Source organism: Barbus barbus, assembly GCF_936440315.1.
Source record: "Barbus barbus genome assembly, chromosome: 47".
In the NCBI taxonomy this organism is placed as follows: domain Eukaryota; kingdom Metazoa; phylum Chordata; class Actinopteri; order Cypriniformes; family Cyprinidae; genus Barbus; species Barbus barbus.
The window spans coordinates 4,381,803-4,407,395 of NC_136725.1; the positions used below are offsets into that span (position 1 = coordinate 4,381,803).

The 25,593-nt window shown below is 40.6% G+C and overlaps 1 protein-coding gene across 1 annotated transcript in view; it reads right to left on the reverse strand.

Annotated features, from left to right (window-relative positions):
* Positions 1-407: 407 nt before the first annotated feature.
* galt (galactose-1-phosphate uridylyltransferase) overlaps positions 408-25,593 on the reverse strand; it is a 104,385-nt gene continuing 79,199 nt past the window's right edge. Inside the window, exons 10-11 of the mRNA XM_079410493.1 lie at positions 9,152-9,306; positions 408-858 (exon numbers count right to left, since the gene is read on the reverse strand). Coding sequence (XP_079266619.1) covers positions 778-858; positions 9,152-9,306 — 236 coding nt within the window. The 3' untranslated portion in view covers positions 408-777. The remainder of the gene's footprint in view (positions 859-9,151; positions 9,307-25,593) is intronic.

Consider the following 25,593-nt stretch of genomic DNA (forward strand, 5'->3'; position numbering starts at 1 on the left):
GCTGTGTCTAGGTTGCTATTGGTGTGGTTTATGGGGTGTTTTTAGGTGGATGTTAAGGTATTGTTAGGGTGGTTTCTAAGATGTTGCTAGGCAGCTGATACAGTGTTTAAGGTGGCTTGCTAGGGAAGTGCTAGGATATAGTGAATGGTTTCTAGGGTATTCCGATTCTATAGTTATTAGGGTTGTTTCATGAGTGTCTCTGGGATGTTCTGAGTAGTTGCTAATATGTTGACACATGGTTTCTGGTGTTTTGAATAGTTACATGGTAGTTATTAGAGAGTTTTGGGTGACTATGCAATTTCTAGAGTATGCTTGGTTGTTTGTGAATTCTGTATGGTTGCTAGATCAATTCTACTTTTTTTTCCAGCAGTTTCCAAGGACATAAAAAAACAACACTTTTTAATTTTATGGAAGCTCATGTTATTTTTGTTTTCAATGTTTCTTTTGCCAAAAAGGAAGAACTTTATTAAACATTTTTTAAAGCATACAAGCAAATCATTTCAAACTTTTCTGAGAAATCATTTTGGCTCTCAACTAAGCAATTACCAGCTCACATGGTTTGGCCTTTAGGGCCCTGAACAAAAACTTGGGAGCCAATTTTAACTTCTAACTTTAATGAAAAGACAAAAAAAGTGTTTCAAAAGGAAGTTAGTTCAAATTTTAAACTCTTTGCACTAAAACAGATGAGTCGTCTTATAGCTCCATCTGTTTCTCACAGTTTTATGTTCTCATTATCTGGCCATTGGACACAGAAGGTGGCCAACAGGTCACCGTCTTTTAGTTCTCCAACCCTCCATCACCTGCAGTTTTTTTCATCTTATAATGTTCCTCTCCGAGCTTCCTTAACTGCTCTGCAGCCTGCAGAAATGAGTAAAAGGGAGAGAAAAAGACAGAAAAGAAACAGAGAAGCTTCTGAATAAGGGAACAATTATCACATACATTACAGCATGTCTCTTCTGCTCACCAAGGCTACATTTAGTTTATCAAAAATAAAGCCAAAATAGCAATATTGTGAAATATCATTACAATTTACTATCCATCTATCCATCCATCCATCTACTGATTGACTGACTGACTGATTGATTGAATCATTGAGCATTGATTCATTCATGAATTATTCATTCATACATCATTGTAGGATTGAATAGACATTTCAAAAGAACAACATTTATTTGAAATATAATTGTCTTTTTTTTTTTTTTACAATAGAAATGTCTTTACTGTCACTTTTGATCAATATAATACATTCCTACTGAATAAAATTCAGTTAATCAATCAATCAATCAATTTTACTGATTCCAATCCTAAACAGTAATGTAGTAAAATGAAAAGAAAGCAATTAAAATATATAATTTAAAGTATTGAATTCGTTGAATGATCTTAAATGCATTAAATATAAACATTTACTAATACAATTTATTACCATTTTTAGTAATAGTATTTTTTATTTTATTATTATTATTAATAAAATCTAAAATCTATACTATGTAGTACAGTAGGTTCCATTGTGACAAAAAGGCCCAAAAATAATGTCAACATATTTAATGAGCTGTAGGCAATAACGGTTGCATAATGGTGACAGCTTTTTGTAGATCAGATACAGTATGTGCCAACACAGAAATTTTGAAGATTTTGTATAATAAACCTGTGCTGAGAAATATTTCCTGGCGAAAAATGTGTGACAACTATCTCCAGTCTCCCTTACACGGTTCTCCAGAAGTGCTTGGACCAAATAAACATCCACACAATTTGCTGGGATAGAGACATAAATGTGAAAAATAAAGCTGTAGCAAAAAGGCAGATTGCTGTGAAAGCACATTCTGAAAAACACACAGTGTGACCCAGACCCTCCAGTGACGGCAGACTCTGCATTCATGTCTAGCGCTTACAGCAGAGGAACCACCAGTCGCCCACTCTCTCCTGAGATAAGTCCCTGCAGGGGTGTGATTAAACGTCCTAGCGGCTGTGTCACTTCCTGATCCAATCTCTCAGCCACAACACTCTTTAATTCCTCCTCAACCGCCGTTGCGGCATGGGCTGATGGAGGCTGCTGCCGCCGTTGAGTGAGAGGTCAGTCTCATAAACACTGGCAGCTGGGCTCGCCATGGGAGTGCCGCATTCATAAAGCCATAATAAATGTTACAGCACATTAAATCACCCCAGAGGTTCAGCACGATATTCCAAACGAAAGCCGCTCAGTCATGACGTTTGAGCGCCGGAGATAAAAAAAGCGCCCATTGCATTACCCATAGTGTCCCTGCTAAGAATCACATAATGCTTGGCAATAACCGGCATATGAATATGTGCTTGTGCACGCTAGGAACCAGTTGGAAATATGGCTGTAGTGAGTGGTGGCATACATGAGTGGGCTTTGACAGCAGTGGTGAAATCTGGCCTAATGAGATTATATGCCTGAACCAAAAAAACTGAATATTGCAATCATTAAATTACCGCTCCAAGCTCATATGACATGTTTTCTTTTATTAAACACAACAGTAGATGACTTACCCTGCATACAAAGGAAGAGAACACTTTATTTTATGGTAACACTTTATTTTAGGGTCTCTGAACTAGTTGCTTATTAGCATGCATATTACTAGAATATTAGCCATTTATTAGTACTAATTAAGCACATATTAACGCCTTATTCTACATCTCTAATCCCATTCAATACCGAAATTTAACAACTACCTTACTAACTATTAATAAGCAGCAAATTAGGAATTTATTGAGGGAAAAGTCGTAGTGAATAAGTGTTCCCTCTTCTACGGTGTTACCATGGCTTTGCGTATAGAACAGATTCATTTTAATGTTAAATAAGATTTTAGTGTTACACTGAGGAAAGAAAAGCATAAGGGTTCAGAGCAATTAGTTAAGAAATACAAAATCTTCGTATTTTGGTGACTATTCCTTTCAATTTTTTTTTGATTGATTGATTGATTACGCTGTAATTTACAAATCATTTGAAAATATAACACATTATATTTTCTATTAAGTCTGCAGGTAACACAATATGTTTCGGTTACACTTTAGTTTGGGGTCCAATTCTCACTATTAGCTGACTATTAACTACCACTTTTGCCTCTCCTTATTAATAGCTACCAAGGTAGTTGTTAAGTTTACGTATGGGGTAGGTAAAGGGATCTAAAATACGGACATGCAGAATAAGCCATTAATATGTGCCTAACAAGTACTAAAAAGCATATATGCTAGTAATATGCATGCTAATAAACAACTAGTTATTAGTGAGAATTAGTGAGAATGTGTTACCAACATTTCAAAGCATATTATTTCATCAGTGGCTCGAGCTAAAATTTCTCTATGTCTATCAGTACTATAGTCCACTTCCAAATCAGTGTCTGACACTTCAGAAAGAAGCTACAATTGCATTGTCAAAGACACTGCAGTTTCTCTGAGCAGCCGGCCAACTCGACAAACCAGTTATATGCTTACCTTAGTTTGTATTATGGCCAAATAGAAACAGTAAGGAAAAGTACTTCCACAACATATTTCATCATCTCATTGACTTGAATCTCTTTTTCTCAAAAATACCCAAGCAGAAATTGGTGTAACAATATCGATATAGTTTTATGAGGTAAAATATATCACAAATATATTTTCCCCCCACTACTGAATCACATTAAAGCTTGGACTAATAATTGAGACAAACTGTACCTCCACTGGCTTGTAAAATGGGGTCTGGTCACTTTAGTGTGCTCAAAAGCTAACTTGGCTTTGAACTCGCCACCAACGGCAACCCGGCTCAGCAGACAGAGGTCAGGTCGACAGATAACCAGGCCCAATTTATCGCAGTTCAAACCATTCTCACTTGTTTAGCTCGGAGAAAAACAGATGTCCTGGTTTAGGGCTGATAACGCTCACCGCCTGCTGATAAATTTCAAATTCAGGTGGACAAGCTGGGGGGAAATGGGTTTGCGAGGAGTGTGAAAAGGGCTCGGATCGCTGTCGGGAGGGGGTCGCTGATTGGACCCGAGTCGATGCGATGGATGGAGTCACAGCGTGACGGATTAGCGTTGACGGCCAGTGTCCTGACAACCTCCGGATGGAAGGCCGTAATTTGATCAAGCTATCAATCAATACATCCAGATGGGCATCAATCAAGAGCGTAACGCGCTGCACCCTTCGGCGACTGAGACGAGATAAAGGAGACAGGAAAAAAGGGGACTTGGTATCTGCTCGGCTCCCCTTCCCTCGCCTGACAGCATCAAACCGAGCAGGGTCACCCTGGCCTGGGTGTGGCCTGACAGAAACACTTAGACGGAGGAAGAAAGTCCCACATGACTGGACACATTAATGAAGCAGGTGAGGTGGGTGCGAAAGTGCTGGAAATATGAGTCATTGTAGATTAAACTAACTTCCAATGATACTGAGGACAGTAGCTCAGTACTGCTGGAAGAGTCACAAACTGTTAAGCGTGACATTATAACAGTGCTTTAGGACTCCTTTGTTGAAAGTTAGCAGAAAACAACAAAAGTCACCTCACTAACCAATTATTTTAAAATATGGCTGCGGCGGTTGTCAGGAAAGCCGCTTCTGAAGGCACTTCTAACCTGTGGTTTTGAAGAAACGGGGCAGAGTAATGTTAGGTCATGAAATCCCGGCATAAAGCAGGAGGTTATCTACAACTTGGGTGTTGAACTAGGAATAATTGGGGAGCTAAAGCTTAGTGGAAACTCTAAATGTAGTGGAAAGACAGATAAAAAACAATCCTGGGTCAGGAGAAGAATACTGTCTAGAGGGCTGCATGGGTGTTAACCTGTTAACCTTCGCCCCCCATTTTGGGCCTCACAGGTGAAAATAACCTACCTAAATTAAAACGGTAACAGTTCCTGACAAAGTGTGCTACACAAACAAATTAGGTATCTTTGGAAAGAAGACACTCTGTGCTTTACTATCCATCATCCAGAGATGATAATGCTAAAAAAATAAAAAGTTATAGACACTGACATGCCTTGAAAAATATTTTTCCACACTGAATATTTTTTTATTTCATATACAAATACATGAAATAAGTCCTGGAGCAATTCAGAAAAGTAATGGATTGAAAGCCACGTGTCTCATGAGTTTATATTTCATATTTGAAGAAGATGCCATGAAAAATTTGATTCCTGCAATATTTTTTCTGAAACTATTTATAGTCCCCCCACCCCCCTGTTTGAGGAAAAATAACCACCAAATGTATTGCAGAATTATACAAACTATTTTAGTCATTATACATATTCCTGCATAGTTTTTCAATTATAAAATAATAGACAGAATTTTAGACATCATATAAATGATTTATTTGAGCACTAAAAAATACAAAAATAATTATTTGAGTAATAAAAAATTCTTTGTATATAGTATGTATGTATATATTCTGATTGCCAGACATAAACTGATATTGGCAGACATGGTCATACAGTCAGTAATCACACGCTGATGTGCGTCCATACAGATGGGCCATATAATCAATAATAGCTAATCATTGAATGATAGCCGTCATAGAGTCGGTAATAAACACGCTGATGTCCGTCCATACAGATTATAATCATGCAGATACGGCCACATTCCCCACACAATACACACACACACACATATATAAAAAATGTTGAAGAAAAAAAAGAAAGTTTTCATATGGAAAAGCAGATCGCTAAGTTACGCCCCGCACAGATCATAGCTGCGTCACAGCGTGCGTCACTCAGCAGAGAGCGCCAAATTCAAATAAACTATATTCCGCTTATCTGAGACTTTTTTTTCAGTGGATGGTCTCATTCTGTTTGTAAAACTGTATGCTACAACACCGTGTTGTTTTTTTACCACCAAACGCTGTTTTTGAGCATAATTTATTCCATAACGGACGCGAACAATAACTCTCCCGAAGAAATGAAATGTAAACATTCATCCTTATTACAACGTTATTGTTTCACTGGACTAAAAGTGCTCGCTGGGATGTTGTTCTGTGGACCCTTACCTCTCTAACTAAACTGGGATTTCAGCAGTGGACGCGTTGTGGCTTGTTATTACAATGATAATGGTACGTACTGCTTTGTTATTCTGCATGTTTTGATGTGTACTGCTTACACAAATGTAGCAAATACATTCCTTATAAGCTTTCCATCGAAAAACAGCGATCTGTCGTCGATGCTTGAGGCTTAGACCTTCAGAATGATATATAGTTTGTCAAGATTAACTTTGTCCCGTTTCATTTATTCAATTAGAAAACAATGACACATACAAACAAAGAGCGTTCAGTGTGCCGTCGCTCTGGCAAAAGTTAACAGGTTAAACTCAAGCCCAAATCCAGCATGTAAACTAAAACCTGTGATCCGAATGTTACTGTCAAAGTTAATGACTAAATTAGACATTGCTCAGTTATTTTATTGCAAATCAAATGAGTAGACCCATACGCATGTTTACAGAGAGCCAATAGCCATCTAAAAGTTGTTAAAATTAACATAAAATAATAATAATAATATTGTCACACTTACTCAGGGAACACGGAGCAAGGAACGAGGAGACGAGGAATTTAGAAAACAGAGCACAGGGAGCACGGGCAAGGAAGACATTCAAGAACCGACAAACACTAACTGAAAGGACTGGGGCTTATGAACACAGGGTAATCAGGGAGGAAGACAAGACACACCTGGAATCAAATTAACAATCAACAATCCTGACATATCGCCCCCCTCCCAGAAGGTGCGTCCTCGCACCGTAGTAACATCCAAAGGGGAGGGGCGGGCGGGAACTAAGGAGGAGGCTCAGGAGGAGGACGGACACCTAGGAGGAGGCCGGCAGACAGAGACCAGGGAGGCGACGAAGGAGGGAGGAGCCAGGGAAAAGACAGGAGGGACCCGGAGCAGGAGACGCACAGCTGGACCCAGGCCACAGCCGTGATGATGGCCCATGTTGGAGCCGACGGAGGGAGGAGGGATGGGGGAGGGATCGCCGACTCCAGGGGGCCGACCAATGGCGGCGGAGCAGGTGATGGAGGAGCCCGAGGCGGAGAGCCAACGAGCCAGGGGGATGTCGAGGATCCGATGGGGCCAGGGTGGAGCCGAGGGCTCTGGCGACAAAGGTGGAGGCCCAGAGATCCGCGGCGGAGCCGGAGCAACTGAGGACCCAGGTGGAGCTGAAGGGAGGAAGGAGCCCAAAGGAGCCGGTGGGATGGAGCGACGAGGCGCAGCCAGAGGAGAGGAGTCCTGAGGCGATGGCAGGTCGACGCCCGACCAAGGCGGAGCCGGAGGAACGAGGGAGCCCGGTGGAGCTGGTGGATCGATGGGTGATGGTGGAGGCGAGGGAGCTAGAGAGCGAAATCCTCTCGAGGACCATCTTCGGACAACAACGCTCTGCACGCGGTGTTCAGGCTTGCATCATAGAATGCGCAGAGCGCGCCGTCCGGGTAGCTAGTGGCATTAGCTAACATCAGGAACAGTTATGTATGGTCCTCGAGAGATCAGTCCCCCTGCTCCAGCAGGAGAAGGAGGAATTCGGGCCGGACGAGGGGATCCATGTGGCACAATGAAAAGAAAAAAACGAAAAACAAAACGGAGGGTAGACGCAGAGGTAACTGTTTTAGGTTGGTTCTTCTGTCACACTTACTCAGGGAACACGGAGCAAGGAACGAGGAGATGAGGAATTTAGCAAATCTAGAGTCTTTAATAGTCCAACGGGAAAACATAGAGCACAGGGAGCACGGGCAAGGAAGACATTCAAGAACCGACAAACACTAACTGAAAGTACTGGGGCTTATAAACACAGGGTAATCAGGGAAGAAGACAAGACACACCTGGAATTAAATTAACAATCAACAATCCTGACAAATATATTATAATATTGTTATTATTATGAAAAAGAAGATTACAAATATGGTCACACTTAGGACTGAGTACCGAGTTTGTTACTTTTTAGGCACCGACCGAATTGCCTCGATACCATCGAAGATCGAAAAACGTCTTGTCGTTCGTTACCAAACTTTGATACCTAAGGGGTTAATCTTGTCAACGTCAGCGAGCCAATAGGCCTGCAGCACTATAGGTGTGTTCGACTAGAAGCGCCACTGCGCAGATCGTGTTTGACATCCGCAAGAGTGATTCGTTAGATGTAAGGTTACGTTTACAATGGTGCGTTTTTGTGTAAAAATGAAAATGATCCTTGTCCATACTGCCGTTTCAGAAAAGATCTCCTTCCATACAACACGACCGAAAGTACGCGCTACATGACCATTCATGCACACTGTAGCATCATGCTACATAAGACAATAGATAAGGCTTATATTCTGTCTAATGTGTGTTTTGGCCAAGTAATATTGCTGAAATATGTTATGTCCTCTGAGTCAGAACAGCGATTGCGGAAGAGAGAAGGCATATAACGTTATACATAGCGGCAGACAGCGCTGGAAGGTGCTAATGCTTATCAGTAAATAAAATGGAAAATTAATAGAAATGACGATTCTGTATGAGCTATGCGTTTTAAAATGAACAAGCGTTAGAGTAAACATAGCCTAACAGATGTGTAAACTGAAAACTATTTGAGCTTTATTAAAATTATTTGCACTGATTTCTTGTGTTGGATAATATTTTGTTCCTTTGTGCAGTGGGCTCAGGAGTCTTTGAGTGATGTGACTGAGTTTTTTTTTTTTTTTATGTAGTTAATGTAGTCTTGTTAAAATTGATTGAATAAAATTGGTATCGGAAAAAGTATAGTTCAGGAACCGGTATCGAAGTCAAGGTATTGATATCGGTATCGATATCAAAAATTTTGGAACGATACCCAGCCCTAGTCACACTTTATTTTAAGGTCCAATTCTTGCTATTAACAAACCATCAACAATTTATTTTGCCTTAATAAACTCCTAATTTGCTGTTTATTAATAGTTAGTAAGGTAGCTGTTAAGTTTAGGTATTGGGTAGGATTATGGATGTAGAATATGATCCTGCAGAATATGTGCTTTATAAGTACTAATAAACAGCCAATAAGCAATTAGTTAATAGTGAGAACTGGTCCCTATACTAAAGTGTCACCGATTATTTTTGTGTTTAGGGTTGTGATATGATCAGTTTTGTCAAAACTGGCTAAAACCAATAGCAAAGACTAAACAATGTTATTGCAATCACTATAATTTTTTGTACATGTTTAAAAGAAAACATACCTGTTCAGGTGTAAGATCCCTCTGTTCATTAGCGAGCATCTCATATCCAACCATGAACTTGCGGATGGTTGCGGATCGCAGTAGAGGAGGATAGTAGTGAGCATGAAGCTGCCAGTGGTTCATGTCTTCCTGTAGATGACTTCCTGTCGGGGCCCCTGGAGAGCAAACCACAACTGTGAGCACACACAGTACTACAGTCAGACAATATTAACATAATAACCATATCTAGATTCAATTTAATTGAATATTTTAAAGAACATATTCCCAACCCAATTTTCATCCGTAATGTGATGTATTTCCAAATGAAACTGGATATTAAATGAGAAAATAAAAACGTATAATGGGATTTAACCCATGATGAATGGATTGGATGGTGAAAAAAAGGTTGTTGCACACCTAAATGGAACCAGGAATGAAAGCAATAGATTGTGAGGAGGATGAAAACATAGTTCAAGGAAACAAGTCATATATTTATATGAACTTATACCTGCGGGGAAATAAGCTAACTCACACAATATAAAGTGATAGAAGTTCAAGTCACCCTCAAAGGCATCAATACTATAACTATATAATTATATACTATTATATTACTATAATTATATACTATTATTGCTGTAACCCTGTCGATAATGTTACCATTCACACAAAAATGAAAAATCATACTCATGTTCTCACACTCATGTTTATTTCAAATCTGTATGATTTACTTTATTCAGTATAACATACAAAACAAAACTAAATAACAGAAACAAATAGATAAAATAAATACATACATACATGTAAAAAGAAAAACTGAAAAACGTCTACATGTGTTTCTGTCCATAATATGAAAGTCATTGGGGCTAAAAAATAACCAATTGAATGCAGAAAAACTGTTGAGATTTTTGATTGCCTAAATTACTGCTTAAACCAGGAAGGATTTTCTACAATAACAGCCTAAAACAATGGCTTAAATAGCTGCCATTTCAGAGTTGGACAAACATTAGTTTTCTGAAATAACACTTTGTGGCGCATCGTGCAAAATAAGACCAAGAACACTTAATAAAGTAATAGGGTCAATTTAATTTCACACTGACCACAAGAATGATGTCAAGGCCTCTATTGACTGATCTTTGCATGGAAATGAAAGTTCAGTCAATCCCATTACGACATTCAGACACAGCACACGATGGCTCATTAAGTTTACTATGTGTTTCATTTTCAGCAACAGATCAGATAGAGCAAAAATTGCTTGCTGTCCTGATGGAGGACATTCTCAAAACCCTTAAAAAAAAAAGTCAAAAATGACTGCTTGCACGATTCGGTCTGATCAAACGGACTTGGCATCCATCTGTCTTATAAGTGTCAGCGGCTATATCAAAGCTGAATACGCTGAACAGAGCAAACCGCAGCACTGGGCCTCAGCTAAAGCCGTAATTAAAAACCCAGCCAACGTACAGTGAGAAGGCCTGCGAACGTTCGGATGCCAATGGCATGTGAGACATCTCTCGTAAGGTTTCATGGTGCATATTACGTTATAATATGGCTGTGAGAACCAGCGGTTTGGCTGGCCGCCCAATCCCAGATCCCCCGCTCTTATCCCCATGTAATAAATGAAAAGCGTATCATGCAAGTTATATCAAATTCATCCTGACTGCTCCAGTGAAACGGCTGTTCATTTCCTTTCTCCACTGCCTTATGCTGGCTGGATGTTACTGGGTTTGGATCGCGTCTCTCTTCCCAGCACTCACATGCTCACACATCTCTTTCTGGCCCGTCTTGGGTTTCTCCTCAATTTTGTTGACTTTCCTGGCTTACATTTGGCTCTGGGCTCTTAGGGGTTAGTTACTTCAATGCAGTGCGAAGGTATGTAGAGATCGCTGGCTTGAGGCCATTTTCGTCCCATGCCAGTGAAAATAATGCAAGGCTCAGATTCTTCAATACTGTATTTATTGTAAACGGTCTGAACGTGTAAAAACACTTGGCACAATGGCCAACAATATCAAGTTCGGTGATCTGAGCTCAATAAGACATTCCACTTCTATTTAACAATTACAGTGATGTCATCTTTTCTAATAAAATTGTGCTTGTTGCATGGAATCTGGGTCATTTGTATGCCTTGCTTTGAACAAGACCTTCCTATATCATTTTAAAGATTCATGAATATTGCTGAATATTAATGAAACGCCCAACTGAAGGCTATGCACTCAGGAAGCCAAGTCTAATCAAATATCAATAAAAATCAATTAAAAGATACTGGAAATTAGTCCTACTGAACATTATCACCATTGTCCATAAATTTTTTTAAAAAAATACGCAATTGGCCCTGCTAATGGGGCATGTTGTCACACTATATGGGGTAAGGGGGTAATACACAAAATTTCAGCAAAAACTATATATGTATTGTACAGTATATGTTATTTTATTGTCTTAATTACTTTTGGTCTCTACACAGTACCTAATTTATGTATTAGAGTATACAGCACATATAGAACTTTGAAGGATATTTTTTCATTAAAGTCAGATGAGGTTGCCTTGTATGTTATTCTATATATTCTATACCTGCCTGAATATATCCCAGTGTAGCATTTTTGTTTGGAGGTGGCAAGTCACACAAAAATGTCCTTATCTAAACTCAGAGTCTGAAACAAACAAACAAGACCACTGTGCAATTTATGACTCAAAATATTAAAGTTATTGACTTATAGATCCTTCTAGCAGCTTCCCCATGTGAAAACTAGACCTGATTTTTTCTTTCTTTCTTCAATTTGAAAGAAAAACACACATGCACACGCTCACACAAAAACACTTCCTTCTCATGACCACCAATTAAAATCAAGGCTGAAGCAATACTAATTTGGGTTGCCTCATTAGTGGTGACAATAGTGCATCAAAACAGAGCAGACTCTGCTATCTTCTTGCTAATACTAAAAGCAAAGAAGATCAGAAGTTTGCCCTTAATAAAAATAAGAGCAGTGAATACACTGAATCTCAACCAGAATTCAAAGGATTTTTAGGAAATAGTAACTAAAAATTTCAGGTGGTTCCTCACACTATCATATGGCTTCAGAAGTCATATACAATAAATATATACACTATACTTTTTTGAAGCTGGACTGTCCCAGCATTTATTAAGCGAAATAACTAATTGCATCATGTTTTGAATGACATGAGGGTGAGTGAACGATTCTTGTGCTTGCAGATCTTGGATTTAGTCCATTGTCAATTGTCTGTTTATTTTATCAAGTGTGAATGATGAATAAATTGCAGATAGCTGTGGTCTGCAGTATGGCCCGTGCTTGAGCTCCAACAGCCTTGAGTGATGAAGCTAAAACCTGTTCAACATGCTAGACGTGTCTGAACAGACTGAATGCCACCTGGTCAGACGCTCTTGCTGATCTCGCAGGCTTTGTTCTTCTTACAGACTTCAATTGAAATGCCTTCAATAGATATATGTTTATCTGCTGTTACAGATAATTATGAAATGATTACTGATATCTCTGTTGGAGGTCAACATTCTTTTAGAAATTATTCCTACTGGAAAAAATGTGGATATGCAATAAAATAAAATAGAATAAAAATACCTCCACACATGCAAATAAATTGTGTTACCTCTTAAATAAATTGTGCTACCTAGGAAACTGCTTATTTAGGCAGCATTTTAAGGCAACATTAGACCATAAAAGACAAAAAACTGATTAAAGACATTACAAAATTGATTAAACAAAAACTAATAAACATGATAAAATAAACACACCCAACAACATTTTTTAAACTGAAACCAGAATTAAATCTAGATATTAATATACTCATGTCAAAATAATAATACAATTAAATAATAGTATCTCTTATAATAAAATAACTGTATTTTATGTATCCTTCAAACAGAATGCCATTCAATCCCAAAAGCAATACAACAGACTCGTCTTGGTGAACATCTACAATTGTGAATGAAGAAAGCTAATTATAAACATATTTACAGTATAATTGATTCAACATATTAAACTAATGATAAAAAGTATTAGTATTTTAGTGTTAGGTTAGGCCACCTTCAAGTATTCTTGATGGATGTCAATCAAAAACTAATATAAAATATGCCCAAAACATATCTGAATGAAGAAAAGATTTGAAGTGGTTGTTAAGATACTCACAAGCTTAAAGGGATAGTCCCCCCCCCCCCCCCCCAAATGTCATCATTTACTCATCCAAATAAGTAAATTTTTTTATATAACCAAACAGTAACCAAACTACCATAGCATTGTTTTCCATACTGTAGAAGTCAATGGCAACCATCAACGGTTTCCAACATTCTTCAAAATATCTTATTTTGTGCTCAACAAAAGAAAGAAACACATAATTACATTAGGGTCAGTAAATAATGACAAAACGTTCATTTTTAGGTGAACTATCACTTTAAGGCCTGTTTACACTAAAGCTATTGTCAGGTTTACCACAGTTCGGCACATTTTTCCAGGCAAAATCCACGTAACCTTAATACATCTGTTCAGACTATAACAAACATCCACATGCCATCATTGCGACAACAGAGTGTTTTTTTTTCCCCATCGCATTGGGAATAAATTAGAGCAAACAATAATATTCATGTTTTGGTCACATGACTAGAGCTATTACAAAAAGTGTTGGGTAGATTACTTGCAAACTGTAGTCTGTTACTGATTCCAAATAATAATGTATTGCTATTGTGTGAATAATCAGTAATCACGCAATCAATAAAAAGCAACTGATTATCAGTATTTTAAAATGTAATATCATCTATTGGAATTGAATTACGTAATCCAGATTACATGTAATCTGTTACTACCCAATACTGATTACAAACTAGAGGAGCTCACAATCTGTTTTTCAGAGACAGTAACACAAATCGCATTCGAAAACATGAACAGCTCATCTAGGCAACACACTTGTTTTATTAAGCAGATTTTACCTATATTTACAAAAGTAAAATTTATAAACCAAAGAAAGTCAGAATCAAAAGGTGACATCAGCAAGAGTGGCTCATTAACGGTGAAGTCGCCATGCTGCTAATGCACAACAGAGCTGTGCACTAATTAGCCCGCTAACACTACCTCCCCGCCTCATCAGAACGCCTTCGTGCCTTCAGTGACAAAAAAACCCACAAATATTTTCTTTCCCCAAACTAATGAGCTCCATTGGAAACGGAATAACAAGATTTTCACGGGATGCCATGTGTAATAGTGTCCTTTATTAAATGTGCCCTCTTCCCAAGACGAAATGAAAGTCGAGGTCTCCTAAAACTAAAACACTTGAAAGTGAAGTTTGCTGCAGAACAGGATCTTATTTCCTGCATTGGCTTTTGGAATGAAATATGAGCTGGACAGGTTGCACACATCACTCTGTTATTTTCTGATTGGGTTATATATTACGGAGAGAAGAGACACATATTATACTCTCAGCTCTCGTCATGAGTTGTCTGTATCTAAGGAAACTCTCACTCACTGTAGGAGGTGCTGAACAATCCTTGAGTTAATCTGGGCCCACTGAAGCTCCTGTCCATCAGATACTAGATGTTCCTCACACACTGCTAGCATCAGGAGGTCAGGACAGCTGCACTTTCATTAAGAGCCACCACTGCTGGAATCTCCCGGGCTCATGTGAACAAGACTGACACATCTGAGTACAGAACATTTACCAGATGCAGAAATTAACATTAACAACTAAAGTTTTGTTTTCTGAAGAAAATATAAATGGTAGGCTGTGACACGTGAGTGTTAAAGGGGTCATGAATTGCCTTTGTTTTTATTTTGCACTGTTCTCTGAGGTCCACTTATGTAATCAAGATTTTTACATAAAAAAAACATAATTTAGAAGTAATGAGCTATTTTCTGTCCTGTTCATCAACCCCCTCATCAGAATGCTCTGTTTAAATAGGCGTGGCAGATTGTGGACCTGAAGTAAACGCTCACTGCTACGATTGGCTAATAGTTGTTTAAGTTTGACAGGCTAACGTTATATTCCTCATAGATGGACACTGCTGTGATTTAGGTCAAAAACGCAAAAATAACTCAATACATATCAAACGATCTGTAACAAGAGACAAAGCAGTAGTGAGCACGTAATAAAAACAGTTACTCAAGCTTCTGTGGTGCAGTATTACTGTCGGATCCAATATAGTCAGCACAGCATCGTCTTTTAGTTTCAATCTTTTTGAAAATCCAGCATCGAATTGTGCCTTGTTTGTAAATGAGTCTGCGGTAAAATGAAGTGAACACAGGGCCGAGTTCTTACTTATGTGGTCTGGATCTTCATTAAAAATAAAAAGTTAATCCACTCTTTCGTAATGTTTGGATCAAAAGGAAGGCAATGCAAACAGTTTTTTCCCAAAGCTTTGCACTGCACAGCGTCTTGTTGTATTCAGAGCATCTTTATCGTTTGGTTTCTGCATAGACCTGCGTGTTCGCCTCTCTCTTAAACCCTAAATGCACAAAGTAGTGGGCGGGGCTAAACAGGCAGTGCTGTAGAATCGGTGGGCGGGGCTAAACAGGCAGTGCTGTAGAATCGGTGGGCGGGGCTAAACAGGCAGTGATGTAGAATCGGTGGGCAGGGCTAAACAGGCAGTGCTGTAGAATCGGTGGGCAGGGCTAAACAGGCAGTGCTGTAGAATCGGTGGGCGGGGCTAAACAGGCAGTGCTGTAGAATCGGTGGGCAGGGCTAAACAGGCAGTGATGTAGAATCGGTGGGCAGGGCTAAACAGGCAGTGCTGTAGAATCGGTGGGCAGGGCTAAACAGGCAGTGCTGTAGAATCGGTGGGCGGGGCTAAACAGGCAGTGCTGTAGAATCGGTGGGCAGGGCTAAACAGGCAGTGATGTAGAATCGGTGGGCAGGGCTAAACAGGCAGTGATGTAGAAGCAGGCGTTGAGTGTGGCAGAGTTTAGCCAAACTATTACATCATAGAGTAGAACATTCCATAAGCTGTCGTTTTGGCAGACTGCCTTCTAAATAAGCTATTGATCTCAAACTCAATTCCTGGAGGGCCACAGCTCTGAAGAGTTTAGCTCCAACCCTAATCAAACACACCTGATCCAGCTAATCAAGGTCTTCAGGATCACTAGAAACTTCCAAGCAGGTGTGATTTGGAGCTGGTTGGAGCTAAACTCTGCAGAGCTGTGGCCCTCCAGGAATTGAGTTTGAGACCAGTAGCTTATTTAGAAGGCAGTCTGTAAAAACGACAGCTTGTGGAATGTTCTACTCTATGATGTAATAGTGTGGCTAAACTCTGCCACACTCGACGCCTGCTTCTACATCACTGCCTGTTTAGCCCTTGAGACCACTAAGCTTGAGTTTGAGACCACTAAGCTGTTTCTAGACTAATGAGAAAGTTTTGAGTTCTGAAACTTACAGTATGTTTTTATAGTACAGTGACCTCTTATATGTCAAAAGATCAAGGAAAATTTGATTTCTCAGTTCATGACCCCTTTAAGGATTTTATTAACCTGTTGCTTTGCTATTGCGTTCTGAGTGGCATTCAACCCTTTGCTATGTGGTTTCAAGGGTATTTTTTCTTTTTTTCTTTACTTTTATCTTTTCAGTTGCTAAGGTGTTCTTTTAGCCTGTTGCTATGTGGTTGCCAGGGTATTACCAAGATGTTAAGTGTTAGTTTGTTTTACCTGTTGCTGTACAGTTGCTAAGGTTTCTAAGTGGCCTTTAACTTGTTGCTACATGGTTGTCATGGTATTACTATGGTGTTGTTGAGACATTTTAAGTGTTTTTAAACCATTGCTATGCAGTTGCCAGGGTATTACTTTGCTGCTGTTACGACATTTTAAAGGGGTCATATGATGCGATTTCAAGTTTTCCTTTCTCTTTGGAGTGTTACAAGCTATTCATGCATAGATGAGATCCCTGATGTTGCAAAGATTAAAGTCTCAAACCCAAAGAGATATTCTGTATAAAAGTTGACTCGTCCATGCCACCCTAAAATGGCTCATTCAAACACGCCCCCACATGTCTACGTCACGATGTGGAAATATTTGCGTAATGCTGCCCAAATGTTCACGCAAAGAAAGAAGGTGTGGTTTCAGTAACCGCAGTGGTGTTGATGCAGCCATGTCAGGGAGACACTCTGTGTTTCTAGGTGAAAGAAAAAACATTTTATTTGGCCTTCTGAAAGTAGATGCAATTAGGAATCAGTGGTTAAGGTTTGTTTTTAGCATGTTGACGTGTGGTTGTTACAGTACTGCTGTTATGTGTCTGCTAAGGTGTTTTGAGTGTTAGGGTTAGGGTTAAATGTACTAGAGTAGCCCATTAGTGGTTGTGAGGATGTTTTAAGTGATCGGTTCACTGTTGTTAAGGTGTTGCTACCCTGCGGGGAAAAAAAAAAAGATCTTCTGCTCCCTCTTTCAATGCAAATCATGGGATTGTTTTGGCTGTTTTATAGTCTACCCTGCAACATTAGCAAGCACCTATAATGAATACAAATAAACGTGCTGTCTGTCTGCGCCTCAAATCTGCCGTAACCTGATTTTTATCCAGACGTACTGAGAAAACAACTTGTCTAGCCTTAACTGTTCTGACTGTGGCTTGTAAACAGACCTAATGAAAATAGTTTGTTCCCAACTTAATCTGAGGCTTCATACCCATGATGCAAAGCTTAGGAGAAATGCCAATCCTCATCTCTAGGGCTTTTGTTGTGCAGTTCTTTTATTTGTCTACGCGGCATGGCATAGTTTTATCAAAACATTGAATTATAAATGCAATCAGGCCACAATATTTTCAGGAAAAAGCTATTTGGAATACATCAGGGCCAAAAGCATTTGAAGGAAGCATTACAATGAGGATTCATTTATGAATTATGCCTGGACTAACACTGTAGCTCCATATTAAAGTTCTTTCAGAATGCTAGAGATTAATAGATATTTTGAGTATATACTTAAATGTTGCTTTCAATATTAATTTTTCGCTATCTACACCAGTTACCTTGCCCTTCCTTTTTACATGACACAGGATTATTAGCATTTGACAAAAATGATAAAAAATAACTTAGTTACTTAATAAATAAACAAATTAATAAATAAATACACCATTTCATCCTATATTATTAATCTTTTAATAACATATTATATTATGCTATTAATCTTTTAATACTATATTATTCCCAAAGACATTAATAAATACCTAACTGAATGCTGTAATCAGTTGTTTCTATTAAGCATAACACAACATTACACATTACTTTGAAAGTAACTTCCCCAAAATGGACATTTTTTTTCCATCTACATTTATGTAACTTGTCTAAACTGTTTCTGTTAGTTTCTGAAGGCTCTGATAATTGTGAAAATGAGACATTAGAAGTATTTTTCATTCCCACTCATGTGCCTCGTGAAGCCCATTGCTAATGAAGCCTTCAATGTCATGCAGAATTCCTTCAGCCATTCGTTTCCCATGTTCTGTCGGCTCCTCCCGGCCCCTGTGAAGGGAAGCACTGAGAGCCAAACTTCTGCTCAGCCATATCCTCCTCTCACACTCACTGTAATCTGCTCTCAGCTCCAATTCAGACTCAACATCTTCACTGAAAGGCACCTTGGAGAGACGCCATGTTTAGTTGGGCGTATGGCACATCAGTGAACGAATGTGAGTCTTATAATATGATCCAATACTATGAGATATGAGCTATACTGAATGTGGGTGAAACTTCAGTTAGGAGAACATCTCTTCCCCCTAGGATATTTAGTTTTTTAAAAGGAAAAGTTTTAAAATGTTCATTGAAATTGATTTAGAGTTATTTTTTTTTAACCAGTACTTTCTCTATATTGGGCTTTTCCCCTACCCAGACCTTTTAACTCCAATATTATATTTATAAAATTGTTAATTAATAATAATAAAAAAGATTGCACTTTGCATTTTCTATAAGAAATACATTTCTAGTAATATTTATCAGAATATTTAATAGTTTTATTAACATTAATAATATTAATATATTTTTTACAATATTAATTTGTTTATATTATATCAATATAACATTGTAATACATGTATCAGAAAATGTTAAGATCAGAAATGTTATTAACTTGAATCTACAGTAATCAAAAATCCACTTGAAGTTTGATCAAGGCCATGATCAAATTTTGAGGAAATTAAAGTAGTCATGGATGTTAGCCTGAAGAATCACCAATAAATGATGGAACTCTAGTGCTATGTTGGAGATTGCAGAGACGCATTTGTAAAAGATGTATAAGTCATTGGGCTCAATTTAGCAGAAATATCATGGAGGCAGTTTGTCATGGTGACAAACATGATTCAGACTGAAGCAAAGTAGAGTGCAATTCATATCTGGATAAATTACATAACAAAACAGAACAAAATAACAGTCTCAGATGAACAGAAATACTTCAGTGTTTCAGAGCTCAAGCATGCTAAGAGAAACCTGCAGTCTGTCCTGGTGTTTTTAGTGTTTCTCTGATAGAATAGGCCTAATATCTGTGTTAGAATGATTTAATATGCCTGGCTGCTTATTCAGACAAGCCTGACCACGGCATATTAGGGACGATGCCATCACTTTTATGAGGATAATTCATTTGTCGGGTATGAAATGGCCTGTGGAGACAAACGACGGAGGATAAGAGGCAGGGGGTTATGGTGGGTAACTAAAGCGACCCTCTTCTGAAGATTTACTTCACCAGAGATTCAAAGAAGCAACTTTATGACAGAATAGAACTGAACACACTTAAACTAGCCTGCACCACATAGTGTGTACTAAACACTAGGCCGAGACAAATAATTCTTTAAAAGTTTCAAACTAGCTGTTCCTTTGACAGAACAATTTTTCAATCTCTGGTGAGATTTCATTCTCGGAAAAGTGACCAGTGACACTTCTAGTTTTTATGTTGAAGGAAAGGCTTTGACAGCTTCTGCAGATGGTCTACGCTGTAAAAAAAACAACCGTTCAGGCCAAGTACACACTACAGGAAAGAAGGTCGAAGCCCTGCACGCATTTAAACACTCGGTTTCTTGCTCTCGGTCATGTTGACAGCCTTATGGTGCTCACTTTATACAACCAACCTCAGATGTGTGTCAAATACAAGGTCATTCTCATCACCAACAGCAGCAAAGATCAGGAAATCATCACACAGACATTGCCAACAAACAACATGGTGTACGAGCAAAGAAAAATCCATTAATTGGTAAGCGGAAAACTGTATAACATGAAAAACTAACTAACCCTAACAGATGTAATGGCACATTTCATGTAATTTTACAGTAAAATACTGTTAAATTAAATGTTTTGAAATCTTATAATTTACAGTAAAAAAAAAAAAACAGTACATTAACATTCCCATAATTCTACCTGTGGCATTTTATATTTGATGGTATTTCATTGATTATTTAAAAATAAAGATTTAATGATTTAAAAAATAGATTTAATGATTAATTTTATTATTATTATTATTATTGTTTATATCGTGTGAAAATATATATATATATATATATATATATATATATTCACACTATATAAACAATAATAATAATAATAAAATTAATCATTAAATCTATTTTTTAATGGGGAGAAACACTGCATTTACTTCCAAATGGTAATTCATTAATTGTGTATTAAGGAATTAATACATATAATTGCACCAAAGCTGATGAATGTAAACCAACACACTCTCATGGCAACTCCACCAGTATGGATCCATGTGCATTAAAAAAAAGTTATTTAAATAATAACAATAACATCCAAAGTAAACCAAATAAACCAGGAAACTGGACTGAGAATATCAGCAAAACACCCATGACGGACAAAACCAAAGAATACAGAAAACACAAGGGCTGAGATACACAGAGTGCAATTAGCAAACAAGACACAGCTGGGAACAATCAAACCAATGACAAACAAGAACAGGAACCAAGCAAAAACACAAACTAAAAGTCCACAAACAAGCCAGGTGACATAGGATAGGAATCATGACACAGATAAAGTACATACTGGATTTAAACCACATTTGGAAGTGTTCCAATTTGAATCCCATAAGTCTGTTATTAAACTAAAGCCCTATACGGGCCTCAAATTTAGGCCCTAGCCCAGCCCTGGCCAGACGCTCAGGCCCTAGCCCAGCCCATGCCTGACAGCTTATCAGAATTACCGGCCCGAGCCCGTCTGTTTTTCCCCCTTCTCCCAAAACAGCTTATATTACTGTTTCAGCTATTAAAATAGTTCAGTTTTGTATGTAATGGCAAAGTGATTATATTTCGTTTCATGTTTTTATTAAGTTAATTTAGAAAAATGTTTATAACATTTTTTGTTTGTTAAATATAAGTTTTTGTTTTTCAAAGTAACGACCAAGTGGCCAGCAGCAGACCGGCAGGCTGATCATAGCCTATGTTTGATCAATTTAGCCTTCTCAAATCATCACGACTTGCTTAAAATAAAATCTATAGATACAAAACAGTTCAAGCATATAACGGTTTAAATGTTAAACCAAGATAAATGTGCGCTGTATCCAATTGTTTGTGCAGAGAGTGGAAGCTAAAGCGCGCTTTGCAGGACATGGCATTTTTTTTCAGTGGAAACAATTTAAAATCGCTACGCCGTCATTAAGGTAAGAGTAATGCACCATTCGGAACTGTAAAGGGTCTACTTTTATTTGTGTGCACTCACAATATCAACAAAACGTTGTGCTTTTATAAAATAAAGAAAACAAACATGTTGTGCGTTCTGCTGTCTCGGTCTTGAACAGGAGCGCTTCACAAAAACCGAAACTCAGCGAATACATGCCTCACAGGCATGACAAATGTATCTATAGAAAGCTTTAAATTAAAAAAACGTACTCGGTTACTATCGTAACCTCGGTTCCCTGAGATACGGAACGAGTACTGCGTCTTGCTAAAGACGCTATGGGAAAAAGCCTTTTTTCTCCTTTACTGAAGCCTTATTCAATCACGCAGTGAAACTGCACGATCATTGGTTCGTGCAGTGTGTTAAAAACGAACCAATGTGTCGGCAGCGGAGCTGCATGAGCCTATGGCGACGGAGCCCGCCAGATCCCGCCAGAATGGGCGGGGTTATCTGGCTATATAATCGGCCGTCTGGCCATAGGATCCTCAGGTTTACTTCGACTGAAGCGACGACTGAGTCGTGCAGCTACCTGGCACGGCAAAGTACGCAGTACTCGTTCCGTATCTCAGGGAACCGAGGTTACGATAGTAACCGAGTACGTTCCCTATCGATACTCCACTCGTACTGCGTCTTGCTAAAGACGCTATGGGAACACAATTCAATCACGCCGTGCTATGGTAGAGGAACGACTGTGTAAAATACCTCCATAAGCATTCCATGCTCAGAGGGAAGTATAATAGTATACTCGGGCTAAAGCGAGCTGAGCTCGTAGGGGTCACGCTCGGCCCGGGTCATTCCATGCATTCCTCGCATACTCAGCACTTTCAGGGCTGAGATATGCAAGGAACCCATCAGAGAGCTTGAGTGCCCGTGCAGTCAAGAGTTCTCCGTTAGGGTTGTTCCCACAACATAAGTCATACTCATCTAAGCAGATAGGACCCTGGCCTGCAAGGCCGGTACATCCAGCTTATAAAACCTTGCAAATGTGGACGGCGAGGCCCAGCCGGCCGCCGCACAAATGTCTGTAATAGACACACTGCTAGACCAGGCCCGTGACGAGGCAATGCCTCTAGTCAAATGGGCTCGTACTCCAATGGGGCATTGAAGGCCCAAGGAAGAGTAAGCCAGCGTAACGGCATCCACTATCCACTTAGAGAGTCTCTGCTTCGTGACCGGAAGCCCTTTGGCGCGGTTACCGAAGCTAACAAAGAGCTGTTCCGTGCGCCTGAAGGAGGCGGAACGCTCAAAGTAGATCCGTAGGGCTCTAACATGGCATCACAAAATTAACTCCCGGTCCTCCTCGGAGGGAGGAAGCGCGGAGAGTTTGATGACCTGAGCTCTGAACGGAGTGGAAAGTACCTTAGGTACGTATCCATGCCTTGGTTTTAGGACGACCTTGGAGTCGTTTGGCCCAAATTCCAGGCAGGCGGGGCTCACAGAGAGCGCCTGCAGGTCTCCTACTCGCTTGACTGACGCTAGTGCTAGTAGCAGAGCAGTCTTCAGCGACAGTGACCAAAGGTTCGTGGACTGGAGCGGCTCAAAAAGGAGGGCCCCTCAGGGCCCTCAGCACAGTGGGTAAGTCCCATGTAGGGACAGTAAGGGGCCGAGGCGGATTCAGCCTCTTGGCACCCCTTAGAAAACGGACGATAGCATTGTCCCTGCCCACTGATTGGCCCGCAATAGGGGCGTGGAAGGCCGCTATTGCCGATACGAACACCCCGAGTGTGGAGGGAGAGCGTCCTTTATCCGGCAGTTCCTGCAGGAAGGACAGAATCACCGCCAACTCAGATGTAGGGGGGTCCTCACCGCGGTTTAGACACCATTTGGAGAAAACCGCCCATTTAAGGGCATAGAGGCGTCTCGTAGATGGGGCTCTAGCCTCAGAAATGGTATTTAGCACTCGCTCTGGGAGGCTGGTAGGCTCCCGTTGAGCGGCCAGAGGTGAAGCGCCCACAGTTTGGGAAGAGGGTGCCACAAACCATTCACCTGAGAGAGGAGATCTCGTCTCAGGGGCACGGACCAGGGGGCTGCGGTTAGCAGCTGGGTCAGCTCTGACATCCAAGGCTGGTTCTCCCACAGGGGGGCCACCAACAAGACCTTGTGTCGTTGTTCCCTGATTCGCCTGATGACCTGAGGAATCAGAGCGATCGGAGGGTATGCATAAAGGAGGAGGTTGGGCCAGTCATGGGCCAACGCGTCCTTGACCTTCGAATAATAGGCTGGGCAGTGAGAGTTGTCTTTGGAGGCAAAAAGGTCTACTTCGGCCTTGCCAAAGATTCTCCAGATCATTCGAACCGTCTGCGGATGGAGCATCCACTCTTCTGAGGGGACGTTGCTCCGTGATAGCATATCCGCTCCTCGGTTCAATCTGCCCGGCAAATTTGCTGCTCTCAGCGAGCGCAAGTTGAGCTGAGCCCACTCCAGAAGTCGCTCTACCATAAGGAAGAGGCGCTTCGAGGAGAGACCTCCCTGGTGATTTACGTAGGACACCACTGACATGTTGTCTGAGCGGATCAGCAAATGTCGTCCCTTTAGCTCTGGCAGGAAAAACTGGCAGGCTCGACACACTGCTAGCATTTCTAAGCAGTTGATGTGGAGGTTCTGCTCCGCCTTCGACCAAAGGTCGGTTTGCCTTCGCACAGCGCCCCCAACCCATGTTGGAGGCGTCTGTTGTGACAACTTTCCTGCTGCAGACCATCCCTATGGTCACACCCTTTCTGAACCATCGTGGGTTCTTCCAGGGGACCAGGGCTGTTACACAGGCCTGGCTCACCCTGATATGTAGGCGATTATGTCGCCATGTGTGGGGCGGAACCCGTGGTTTCAACCAGCGCTGAAGGGGCCGCATGCGAAGCAGGCCCAACTGTAGCACCGGCAATGCTGTGGCCATGAGGCCCAGCATCCTCTGAAACGCTTTGACGGGGCGAGCGGTGCCGCTCTGGAAGGAGGCTGCGAGCTTTTAAATGGCCAGAGCGCGTTCCGGCGCTAGCACAGCTCTCATCTGAGCGGAGTCCAAAACTGTTCCCAGAAACGACACCCGTCGGCTGGGAAACAGCGCGCTCTTGGCAAAATTGACCCTGAGCCCCAGGCATTCTAGGTGGCTGAGGAGGAGGGCTCTGTGTGAGAGTAGTTGTACCTCTGACTGGGCCAGAATGAGCCAGTCGTCGAGGTAATTGAGAATGCGGATTCCCATCTGCCTGAGAGGGGAAAGAGCCGCGTCCATGCACTTCGTAAAAGTGCGTGGGGCCAGGGACAGTCCAAAGGAAAGGACCGTGTACTGATAAGCCACTCCCTCAAAGGCGAATCTCAAGAATCGTCTGTGATGGGGGGGCTATCTGGACGTGAAAGTATGCGTCTTTCAGGTCCAGGGAACAGAACCAGTCCTCTGAGCGAATTTGCGAGAGGATCTGCTTCAGTGTGATCATCCTGAACGACCTCCTCACGAGGGCGCGATTCAGGCGTCTGAGATCGAGGATGGGCCGGAGGCCGCCATCCTTCTTGGGAACGAGGAAGTAATGGCTGTAAAAGCCTGATTCGCTCTGAGCTGGAGGAACCATTTCTATGGCTCCTTTTTTCAACAGCATCATCATTTCTGAACGTAGAACGTGAGCGTTCTAGCCGTCTACAGAAGAGGAGACCACGCCGCTGAAGCGCGGGGGTCTGCGAGCGAATTGGAGTGAGTAACCTCGTTCTATTATCCGTATAACCCATTCTGACACTCCGGGGATGGCCCTCCAGGCCTTGGCCCGCGTGGCAAGGGGCTGGATAAACTCGAGTGGCAGGCTGCCTAGCGGGGACCTGAAGCTCGTGATAAGAGGGAGAGGAATGTGCTCCCTTTTGAAAATGTTTGTGTTTTATTTCCTTGCTATAAC